At 36.4% G+C, this 13,136-nt stretch overlaps 1 protein-coding gene across 1 annotated transcript in view; it reads right to left on the bottom strand.

The window, feature by feature from the left end:
- The window catches only part of LOC121729376 (gamma-aminobutyric acid type B receptor subunit 1), a 258,416-nt gene that overhangs the window by 93,521 nt on the left and 151,759 nt on the right, over window positions 1–13,136 (bottom strand). Inside the window, exon 5 of the mRNA XM_042117865.1 lies at window positions 11,385–11,601. Within this exon, the coding sequence (XP_041973799.1) occupies window positions 11,385–11,601 (217 nt within the window). The remainder of the gene's footprint in view (window positions 1–11,384; window positions 11,602–13,136) is intronic.

Genomic DNA, 13,136 nt, shown 5'->3' with positions numbered 1-13,136 from the left:
ACATCAATGTTTCTAATTTATAATATTATATATAAATATAATTTATAAATAAATACAAATTTAAGTCAAAGGGTCAAAATGGTAACAGATATTTTTATTAAGGGACGAAACTTGTTTGAGGCATTTTAAAATGAAATATATTTGAAGAAGCTGTATCCTTACACTATCCTTATAGTTCTCTCAGTTTCACTGTATAACACCATGTTTTTATAATATAACTAGATGACGCCCGCAACTCCGTTGCGCCAAAATTAGTTTATCGCGTGGGAACCGTACATTTTTCCGGGATAAAAAGTATCCTATGTCCTTTCCCGGGTCTCAAAGTATCTCCATGCCAAATTTCAGCAATATCGGTTCAGCGGTTTGGGCGTGAAGAGGTAACAGACAGACAGACAGACAGACACACTTTCACATTTATAATATTAGTATGGATGGATGTAACTCTCTGTCGTCACATCTGTGTGCCGAATTTCATAACGCTAGGACAATTGAAAGTGGCCTAGAGGTTTTATCTCTCTATGGACGCTTCACACCACGTCAGCCTGGCCCCGTGCTAAGTACCTGAAGGACTTGTGTTACGGGGACCATACAACGGAAATAAATTTTAAACTTTTATATTTTACACATATTTAAGATTTTTATTATTTTATACAGTATACATAATTATATTTAATACACATCTATAATTCGGGATTCGAACCGCGACCCCCTGCTTCAACGCTGACAACACGCTCAACCACTGAGCGACAGAGGTTAGTTTATGAACCGGTTTTTAAAAATATGGGTATTTTTTATCAACCGGTTATAATTTTCATTCAGGGAAATGATTTGCGGCCCATGTTCATAGGACGTGCGTAATATTCGACCACACTATTTACACTAAACAGACTAAGCATTTGCGAGCGCGAGTGACGCACACAGCATATAGATACTTCAATCAAGTCGCGACTCGCGGCTGATCTCACTATAAACCGGTTTGTTTAGGTTCCAAGTATCGTTCCTATTTGGTTCCGCTCCGGAACGAAACCGTATGACAAAATTGGTTCAACCCTTAAAATACCAGTTAATGTTGAACCGGTTTCAAGCCCTGGTTAATACATTTGACCTTTCCACCATCGATATATTTGTATAATATTTTTATGTAAGATCGTTACATTTCGATTGAATAGCTATGTCCACATTGTCCACTTTCGTTTTCAACTGGCATATTGGCGTATTCAATAATTGAATGCGTCAACGAACGCAACGCCAACATTGTCATTAGATAACAAAGCGAAAGTTTTGGATACGGTCAGAGGGCATGCGTCGCGGGCATGCCTCACGTTCGCTATTGACTGCGCTATAACTCATGCCCTTGATGAACAAAAAAGGCACAATGTGGATAAAGCTATTGATTTTTATTTAAAGATTTAAAAAAAATAATTTAGCAGAATCGAGAATTTTAATTGAATGGTTTTATAATACGTGGGCTCTGCCAGATGAGACTTGAGAGCTACGCATGATAGTTAATTACATAATAATACTAACTGTCTCGGCAAATGTTTCTTTGCCATATAAAGTATTTCGCCCTTATTATTTTATTGAAGTGACTAAATAAGTATGTCACCATGGCAACGTCCATCGCTATTCCGTCGCACAAACAATGGTCGCCGTCAGTCTCGAGTTGTAATCATTTACTATTTATTCAACAAATGCACTTATCAATATAAAAAGTACCCAGTAGCCGATTCTCAGACCCACTGAATATGCATATAAAATTTGGTTAAAATCAGTGAAGCCGTTTCGGAGGAGTGCGCTATCTAACATTGTGACACGAGAATTTTATATATTAGAATTATACGACTCACGCTTTTGTGTATCTTACGCTCAACCGATTTGGATAAAATCAGGCATAGTGGTACTTTGAATACCAGGAATCGACACATAAAAAAATTATCTCGAAAAAAAGTACATAATAAATATAATTAGTAATAAGGCCCAACTACTGACTGCACAAATAAAATTACGTTCAAGTAATGTATCAAAAATATATGGGTAGTAATATTTTGTTAACGTTTTTACAACGTTCAAGTTGAAACCTCGTTCAATATGTAAATAGCCGTATAGAGCTGGTTTATTTTGGACGCGGCCTGCAATATATTTAACTTGTATATTTCCGCGCCCGTACGGGTTTCAATTCAAACTCTAATTTGAAACATTTCCAAAATATCAAACGGCGAGACCGGAGATACAGGTTCGGATTTAACTCTGATATTGCTTGTGGATATATTATGTGTAAACGGTATCTTCTTGATAGCTATTTATTAAATTTCATATAATATATTTACCTACTGTGACATAACGAAAATTCCTAAGATTATAAATAACATTAGTCTGATGTAAGTATACAGCTAGCACGTTCCTAAATTAAACTGAAAGGAATAAAGGCCGGGACACATAAACACGATACGACGTCGCGTCGTACCACGATGCGGCGTCGCGTAGAAAAGAACTACGTCGCGACATCGTAACGTGCCACGATACACGGCATGACGCCGTCGATACAATGCAGGGTGAATTGTCGCAGTTAATTTCTTTGAATTTTGAATAACACGCTTCGTGAGTTTCTACGACGCAACGTCGCGCCGTGTATCGTGGCACGTTACGATGTCGCGACGGAGTTTTTTACGGTGCTCGTCGTAGATTCCCACGACGCGATGTCCCATCGCAAAACGACGCCGCATCGTGGTACGACACGACGTCGTATCGTGTTTATGTGTCCCGGTCCTAACGAATATATTTGAGTGGTAGAGATATGAAAACTTTGTATGTAATTTTTTACGGCACACGGTCCCTGAAGAACATAACTAGATAAAACAAGGTATGGCACGTGATGTAACAAAAAAAAAACAAGTTTTTCTAATTACCTCGGTACCTCCAGAGATAGCATTAATTAGGAGTGTATTTTAGGCTAAAAATTTTGCCCGACTGTTAGAAAGGACGTTTGGTTGAATTCTCTTCTTTTTGCTTGAGCTCTTTTTAGAGTACTAGTGTTGAAGCAAGAGTAATAGCTAATCTTACTATGCCTATAAAGGTTAAACGTTGATTTAATATACACAGGGTGTAACAAAAACAAGTGATAATAATTTAGGGTGTGTACGTGTTCCCCTGTAGAGAGTTCTCTGTGAAAGTAGCAACGCTGAAAGACCAAAAAATTTTTTCACTTTTGTATGGGGAAACTCGTGACGCTCGGGCCCTTGCCCATTCAAAAGTGAAAAAAAAATTTGGTCTTTCAGCGCTGCTACTTTCACAGTGAAATCTCTATAGGGAACACGTACACACCCTAAAGTATTATCACTTATTTTTGTTACACACTGTATAATTATAGAAAAACAAAACACGATAGTTATGCAGCAGCGTTTGGTTAAATTAAGACTAACTAGTTAACTACTCTCTTCTTAATCTTTAGACCAGTTGTTCTTAGCCGGTGGTCCCTGAAGGCATTCCAAGTGGTCCGCGAAGCCATCCTATAATACATTATATTATGTGAGAATACCGAAGTTAGTAAAGACTATACAGTCACAAGAATCACATTACTTAAATGAAAATCTGTAACTTTTAGATTTTTGCCAAATAAAAAGAATGATCATAAAGTTGTGCTTGTTTTCTTTATTAAACAATTAATTAATTTAGGTAAACCAACTTGGTCGTCTCCGGTAACACAAACATTTGGTAAAATGGTCCCACATGACTAAAAGGTTAAAAACCACTGCTCTAGACTAAGGCCGGTATAAATAGTCAGTACTCAAGATGCATCTCGGTCCCAAGACACGGCTCAAGCTCTGTGATTGGTTAGCTGTCAAAATTTGGACCAATCACAGAGCCGAACCGCGTCTTGAGACCGGGTCGCATCTTAAGTACTATTTATACCGGCCTAAGTCTCCGTTGTATCAACTCAGTATATAGTCATTCAGTCTCAGTTTCAGTAGGACTATCTCGACTCCACACCCTCGTAACTCGGGCGTTTTACGACGCGGCCGACGGCACTTAGTTACGATAAGCTATCAAAATCTAATACTATACGAAATTGGCCGCCAAGATTTTCTATTTCGTACCCAACCGCCGAGCAAATCGAAATAAAATAACGTTAGCTAAACTAAAAGCCGATGAAAAATATTGTATTACCTAAAGGAATTGGAATTTGGAAAGTACAATCCGAATAGATGAAACATAAAAATGTAATTTGCAGTGTAAAAAACATTTTTTTTTCTAAACGATTGTAGACAAAATTATAATAACAGAATACGAGCTTAGTACATGATTGTTAAAGTTACTTCCTGATTAAATATTGCCTCTCTCGCTTTTTGTAAAAGAAAAGAAGGCGTAATTATTAAATGTACCCAAAATTTGATAAACGTTTAAAAATACTATAATTATATGGTATGATTGGGTTCTAACTAGTTACCAATTTTACTAGCGTCTGTTAGTTAAGGGCTTATGGCTTCTCTTTCATTGAAATGAAGGAAGGAAGAGATAATATCATGATACTAAAATTAACAATTAATAATAATCTAAACCTTTAAAATAAATGAGCGATGAGTATTCATGGGAAAACTTTCTCATAGACAAATTGAACCCTCGCAGCAAAAAGTGGCCAACTATTATAGTTTGTGCGTTTTATGATGATATGCGTGACACATTATAATTGACAATAGTAGGGAAGTTAACTAAGAAAAATTTATCGATAGTTTAAAAATATCGAATCACATCGTAAAGGAATTGCAATCGAAATTATCGATTTCGTACTGACATTTCAGTGGTGCCGGCGATTTAAGATGGCCGCCCTTTTTTATCGATTTGATTTCGATTCAACATAGTCAATCTCTATTGACATAAATTTCGTTTCATGCATATGACATTTTTAAAATTTTTTGTAACAATAATTTTATACTCCTATTTCACAGTTAATATTTATAATTTTTATTAATAAGTTAGCATTTAGCATCTTTTCATTTTTATGAATTAACAATTATAGGAAACATTTGTTTTTGTAGATGGAATATAATTTATTACATTTAGTTTTTTTTTTGTTTTCTTGTAAAAAGAACCCGTAGCAAGGAACATGAAAACTGTCACCCATATCATCTTAGAACGCACAAACTATAACAATACATAAATGTCAGAGTGATTACGGTCATTTCATTGCGACCTTTGGGTTAGGTATGGTAAAAATCATGCAACTTTCGACCCAACCCTTTTGTTTGTGAAATAAATTATGTAATAACTAATAACTTATGTTGGTTATAATATTATGGTATATTTCCGGGACTAGAAAAGCTTATTTAACTAACGAAAGGCTCTATCCATTCTTCAGTTTCTAACAAAAAAATCACTACTACCTTCATTTAACAATTTTTTTAATAAGAAAAATGTTGTTCATTATTTTCCACTGGACTTAAAAATAATGAGTGGCGCTTTATGGAAATTGAAATCGTCTACCTTAGACGATGGAAAATCTTTTGTTCCAGTAGACTACATGAAAAATACCATAGATTTTAAAGCTTACTACAATGAGGGCATTAGTTCTAGTAGCAAATCTGATGGATTTTTTTAAGAATTTGAAGAATTTTCTTACAATTTCCTACCTACTACCAGGCAACGCTAGGTAGCAATATCGTGTCAAATATCTGTCATTTGTCACGAATTAAAAACGCTCACTGTACAAGAATAGCAAAATATAGGCCTCTTGGATATCGTTGCTAAGCTACGGCAACGCCGCGGGTCGGTTGGCGGCGGAAACTCACGGGCGCTTTTCTCATATGATTCTCATACAAATCACTGCACTTTTTTGGTAATTGTTTATATTTTTAGCACAATAAAAAGTAATGAGCCAATTTATTATTGATTGTGGACTTCATAATATTTCCGCAGACTTTTTCCGCAGAAAATCAGTACTTATCGAAAGCTATATTTACTTAAATATACACGATCATGAAATATTCTTTCAAATTCATTGAATATGATTTTTTACTTTGTATTTATTTATTTGTAAGATCATCTTCTTAGTTATTACTTATTACTTAAAACAGGTTGTTTATCTAATTAAAAATTATAGAGCACAAACTAATTCCAAAGCAATCATGTTCATGAAGTCTTCGAAATCCATGATGATGGAGAACGAATCATCCGGGTAAAAGTTATACCACAGACCAGAGTAGGTAATCGACTGTACGACGTGAAAGTGGAGCTATGTATTGAATAATCTAAGCAAATATATTTTCAGCAACTTTTCAACCATACATGCAAAATAATAATGGAAAATGCAGACGTATTTCATTATCAAAGAAAATTTTCTTTGATTTTTATGATTAATATATAATTGTGCCATAACTCTTGCACAACGGAGGAACCGCGCAGGATTCGGGAACCGTACATGTTCCCGAGACAAAAAGTATCCTATGTCCCAGTTTAGGCGTTTAGAGGTAACAGACAGACATTCTTTCGCACTTATAATATTATTAGTAAGTAAATTAATAATATCAGTAATTAGTATATTAGTATGATAATATTATAAATGCGAACGTGAATATTGAAGGAATTAGTAATAAATATTGAACCGACAATAATTTTATTTATATCGTTTTTTCAATTACAATATATTATTATACATAAAACAATGATATTTAAAAAAACTTGCACGTGATATTTTAGAAATATTCATGCGAGATTTAGATTTAAGCATGATTAATAATCGGCATGTTCATTTCGATACGTTTCCCAATTCCGTCTCAGAAACGAATAAAACGTTAATTCACGAATCCGAGATTTGGAATTTTTGCACCCTACAACACAACAGTACCTCGTACCGCCCATATTTTCCTTATTCAGAGCACTTTTTAACGTTTTCAACGTGTTTTCATTTTTAACTAGTAAACCGTATTTCACAGGTGATCGCACTCTGACACCCACGTGTTGCCTGAATCTGCCACTCGCCGCGCCACTAGAGATATCCAAGAGGCCTATAAGAGGACGAGTACTCTCAGTAATGTAATAACATCTCCCACTGATAAATAAAGTGTCACGACTTGCCCATTATGCCAGCAAAACAAGTTTTTTATTATCGACCTTAAAACGCTTCCCCTACGGAGATGTCGTAATTTACCGTTTTTAGAGCCTTATTACCTCATAATTTGAAAGCATAATTAGAAAAAATATATATAATAAAAATACAGCAATAATCTTTAGTTTAAGAACGTTCCTTTCATAGTTATTAATTTTCTATTTTTGTTTTTTATACTCATGATATCAGCTTCCAAAATAATACCAATTTGTTTAAATTCAAGCATACATTCAGTATCTGCCTAGTATTTACAAATTACGGTTATTTGAAACACACGCCAATTATAGATCGACAATTTCATTAACTACATATTCCACATTTGATTTTTTTTGGGACAATTTTGAACTAAGATAAGTAAAAAAAATATAGGGTTTTGGTGCGATCTCGGCAAATGTATGGTCAAGGTCGATCGGAAGATGGCCTTAAGTAATTACCTCCTTACTAATAAACGCTGTATAAGCTATGAATAGTTATACAGTGTTTTGTCTTCTTCAATCCAATTGAAAATGTCACTTGTTTGACAGGAACAAAACACTGTATAACTATTCAAAGCTTATACAACGTTTATTAGTAAGGGGGTTAATGTTTATCTCTGAGTGCAGCAGTTAGTGATTACTTAAATTTTTACTAAATTATCTATATATTAATACGTGAGCCAAAAACTTTGTATCCCTTTTGGCGAAAAATGGGGAAACGTAGGTGAATGAAATTTTGCACAATTATAGTTTATAATATGGTGAAGGAGTGCATCGAGTTAATATTATTTTGAAATTATGCTTTTATCATACATTTTTTAATAACAAGTAAAACATTACACACACTACAACACACACACTAGGAAAAATGACATATTTTTGAGTGACAAGAATACGAATTATACTCTTTTATTTATGGTTGAAGTCTGTTGACAACATGGTGACGAATTGGAAATGGATTATAGTTTTTTTTTATTGAATCTGAGATACTATTGGACAATGCTTTCGCGACCAGTCTGAGATCAGCTGAGTCCCAGAGACAAGAGTTGAAAAAATATGATAAAGTCAATATTTTTTTTACAAAATATAGGTAGTAGTCCTAATGGCGTTGAAACTAAGGTCGAATTTCGACCATTGGGCGATCTCTAGTTCATTAAAATATGTAAAGGATCAGGTTGCACCGAACCGTGACGCGATTTTAAGAATTTTAAGAAAGCTTTAATATTATGCTTAAATAGAGAGTAGAGAGCTTATGCTTAGTTTAAGTTGGTAGTACTTTTAATAAAATGGAAGAATCATCATAAAGTTTGTTACTTAATAGTATTTAAGTGGTTAGTTTGTTTAACTTTGAAACGACTTTTAAAGTTAAACAACCTGCTAAAATATGCACGACCTTAAAATAAGTATTATCGTCTCGTTTGTTTCATAAAAATGTTTATCTTTGTTAATTAATTGGCTTATACTTGTTTTTATAATAAGATACATTAAATAAACTTTGTCTTCAAAACTTACAATGTCCATGCTTTTTATGGCACTTGTTCAACTACTGAATTTGAGAATTTGTTTTTATGCAAAAATCCCTTAATTAAGATTAATTATAATTGATTTTAAATTTATTTAATGGTTTCAATATTTTTTATTATCACAAACTGAATAAAACACAAAACTCATGTTTTATCTATTTAAATCAGTGTGCATTATGAAATATGAGATAGCAATATAATGATTTCATAATATCGTTTCTCAAGCTTCATAGCATTTTCCGTAACGAGGTATATTGATTTTACACTCTTCAGATAATATGTCAAAGGTCACCAGCAACCACTGTAAGGCTGCGTTTCCACCAGAGATGTGTTGCGAGGAATGTGTTTTTGAGAACCAGTTATAGATTGGCTTCATTTACGTGAGATTGGCTTCATTTATTTGAAACGTGGGAGAGCCATGCTTCGGCACGAATGGGCCGGCTCGACCGGAGAAATACCACGTTCTCACAGAAAACCGGCGTGAAACAGCGCTTGCGCTGTGTTTCTCCGAGTAAGTGAGTTTACCGGAGGCCCAATCCCCTACCCTATTCCCTTCCCTTCCCTCCCCTATTCCCTTCCCTTCCCTTCCCATCGCTACCCTCCCCTATTACCCTATTCCCTCTTAAAAGGCCGGCAACGCACCTGCAGCTCTTCTGATTCTGCGAGTGTCCATGGGCGACGGAAGTTGCTTTCCATCAGGTGACCCGTTTGCTCATTTGCCCCCTTATTTCATAAAAAAAGCTTGCCATAATATTATCCGTATTGGGTTTTATATTAAGATGTAACCTTTACGAAATTTATTTGTTAGCATTATATTCTCTGACACAAAACTCATATCAGAATGACTTGTTATTAATGTTACAGCTTTATCACGAATATACCCCCCCTCGTTGTTTGTTTGTTGAATGTTTTTTTCTTATCTATATCTATGTATTTTAAAAACGTATTGCGGTCTCACCAATCTCAAGTCTCCCGCATCAAGTCAAGTCAAGCGCGATAGAGACAACAGGACAAAAGTTCTAATAAAATAAAAGAAAATCATCGATTGGCTGTCCTCTGATTCCTTCTCCAAAACTTAACTGATTTAAGTACTTTTTTCATTAACAATTAAAGCAAGGCTTGAGCTGTGTTCCTATGTTTTACTTTTTTGGTATATTTCAGCCAGTTTTGTTTTATGGGTGTTTGAACACAGAGAAAAATCTGGCCATTTTTTTGGGTACTTGAACGTTCATACCTTTTTTAATAATTAAATTATGAAAAAAAAAGAAAACATAGGGACAATGTATTATTGGCCATAGATATTCAGGAAAAAAATTATAACTCTACCGGTATTATCCAGGGAGGAAACAGCGGACAACGTTTGTATGGAAAAACGGCGGTGTGGATCCCCTTAAGCGCAAAATTTTAGAATTCAATGTTTTAAGTTTTTTCATAATATGATGGTAGGAAATCAGTAACTTTATTCACTTGTTTAAAAGATCGAAACTCGCTAAGTTGATAACTGAAAAGGCGAGAGTAGAACTATTTAATATTCTCGCAAGTAAAAATACTTAAAAAGTTGTCTACTGTTTTAAAAGAGAAAATAGTGTTTTTCTAGTGCACTTTTAACGACTTTGAACATAATATTTTAGTTTCTGATGATATTTTATAGAATTTCTCGACTAATACTCGTGATTACAAAAGTTTAAAGGGAGTCTAGAGTGTCGTTAAGTCGAAATTCGCTCATCAAGTATTAATAATACGCCTTCGGGGAGCGAAAACATCTCGATCGTCAAACAAACTTCGGCCATCAAGATAAATAAAGAATTTTAAGTACTTTATAAATAAATAGGCTTGATGACTATTTTTTTGTTTCTTATTGGTTTGTCTAATTGAAAGACCCTTAAAAATAGAAACATCGCTGTAAGAATGACTCTGATAGCTTAAAAATTCACCAAGATATGACAATTCAAACATCTCATAAAATAGACCTGCCCAAAACGCTCCATACAAAGTGCTACGAAAAACTGACGTCACTCTTTCGTAGTTTGTACGCATCGGGAGAGAACTTTGTCCGGTAGGTATATTAAATATTGCGTTTATGAAAGTGGTTTCATAGCAAAAGTTGCTTTTAATTGCATAAATTATAGATTGGTATACAAATATTAAGAAATTTAATTGAAAAAAAAATCGACTTGATTATCTAACTTTGAAGGCGCATAACAAAAAAAATAATAAAAATGATGTAATTTTGGGAACACTTATTTTTCAGCGTGATTTCTTTATTTTATTAACAAAATTCGCTAATCTTTGACCTTGTCATCATCCCTATTGTCCCTAATGCATTTTGCAGTACTTTTTAAAATAGACTGTATATCTTTACCACAAAACATATAATTTAAAGCGTATAATATTTTGTGTACCATACACCTAAATATTTGCGGGTCACTAAAACCACCTGCGGTTCGCCTTCAGCCGTATAAAGGAGGGATGTCCCGGATCTAATAAACACAGGACTCCCTCCACGACCGGCCGATCTACCTCAGAAGGGACCGGACTTCCACCAAAGTTATAGGGACCCGCAACACTTGCCGGTCGCGCTACTAGGGTCTAACTAGATCCTATTATTATTATAAACAATGCGTACATTATTATTTACATAGGAGCCAGACTTCCTACACAGGTGTTACTTATTATTATAGTTTGACAATCAAGCGCATGTCTTACTTCCACAGAACGCATACCCCGATATTTTTGTCCATAAGACCAGATTTACCAGACTAAGCGATCTTAAAACTATGCACTTACCTATAAAGAACCAGACGTACGACTTTCCATACAGGTGGTGCTTATACACCTCACACAGCACCCTGCGGGCGGCGACCACGTAGAACAGTCCGACGATGACGCGCGCGTCCTGCCGCCGCAGGTTGCGGACGGCGTCGCTCGGGTCCGACAGGAAGGACTGACGGGTCACAATTTCGATGCCCGACTTCTTGCAGTGCGCCTCAAGGTCTTCTACGGTCTGTAAAAGAAGAGCAACTGTTATTTTTTTGCTAAAGATTGCTGCAGTATAACTAATAACTTGAGATGCATATTAATATCTATACGTGGGAGAGCCATGCTTCGGCACGAATGGGCCGGCTCGACCAGAGAAATACCAGGTTCCCACAGAAAACCGGCGTAAAACAGCGCTTGCGCTGTGTTTCGCCGAGTGAGTTAATATACCGGAGGCCCAATCCCCTACCCTTCCCTACCCTCCCCTATTCCCTTCCCTTCTCATCCCTACCCTCCCCTATTACCCTATTCCCTCTTAAAAGGCCAGCTACGCACCTGCCTGCCTCAAAAATCCCAATCGATGTCCAGTTAGTAGCGACATAGTTTGTTTCACGGATGGATCAAGGAAAGACAACCGTGCGGGAGCCGGATTCTACGGGGCCAGGCCACCAAAAGGCAAATACGCCAGTTTGGGGGAGTTTGCGACCGTGTTTCAGGCTGAAGTCTTCGCTATCCTCGGTTGTTCACTAGAAAGCCTGGAGATGGCTCTAGTTAATAAAAACGTTTTTATCTTCTCCGATAGTCAAGCTGCACTTAAAGCCCTGACTGCCGCAGAAGTCTCGTCCAAATTAGTTCTGGAATGCGTTCAGACGTTAAACATGCTAGGAAAAAACAACAACATCCGCCTAGTATGGGTCCCGGGCCACAGCAACGTCCCCGGCAATGAAACCGCTGACGAACTGGCTAGGCTTGGGGCCGAGAGTCTCATATATGGTCCAGAACCAGTCTGTGGTATAACTCCCAGTACCACAAAGCAAGTGCTCAAGGAATGGGGTCACAGACTATGCAGGAAGCAATGGGCTGAGACCCCTGGCCTTGAACACTCCAAGGCACTAATTCCTGACTTCAACAAGAAACAATCAGAATTAGTGCTCACCTTGAGTAGGAACCAATTAAGAATCCTTACCAGAAGCCTAACTGGGCACTGAAAGCTCAACAAACACCTAAACAGAATGGGTATTTGTAACATAACGACTTGCAGATTCTGTGAGGAGGAGGATGAAACACCTATTCACCAAGGAACAGGCACCTTGGTCGCCACGAATACTCGTCCACAGAGGAAATTCGTGGCACCAACCCCAACCATATCGTTCAATTTATGAGCAGTATTGGGTTGGGGATGATACTCTAGTACGAAGGAGTCACAATATATCCTCATGGGTCGCAGTGACGTCAGGACTACAGCGACCTGCCTTCTTAAAAAAAAAAAAAAAAAAAAAACGCACCTGCAGCTCTTCTGATGCTGCGAGTGTCCATGGGAGACGGAAGTTGCTTTCCATCAGGTGACCCGTTTGCTTGTTTACCCCCTTATTTCATTATATAATATAAAAAAACACCCAAACCGCTGAACCGATTTTGAGATTTAGGAAACATTTGCTGGAAAAATGCACGGTTTCCGCGCAATAAACGAATTTTGGCGTAACGGAGTTGCAGGCGTCATCTAGATTCTATAGTATTATTATAACTAGAATAATACTACAATAGCTGAAATTTGAAAATGCA

Source organism: Aricia agestis, chromosome 8 (assembly GCF_905147365.1).
Source record: "Aricia agestis chromosome 8, ilAriAges1.1, whole genome shotgun sequence".
Taxonomy (NCBI): domain Eukaryota; kingdom Metazoa; phylum Arthropoda; class Insecta; order Lepidoptera; family Lycaenidae; genus Aricia; species Aricia agestis.
This window is presented reverse-complemented; position numbering and strand designations above follow the sequence as displayed.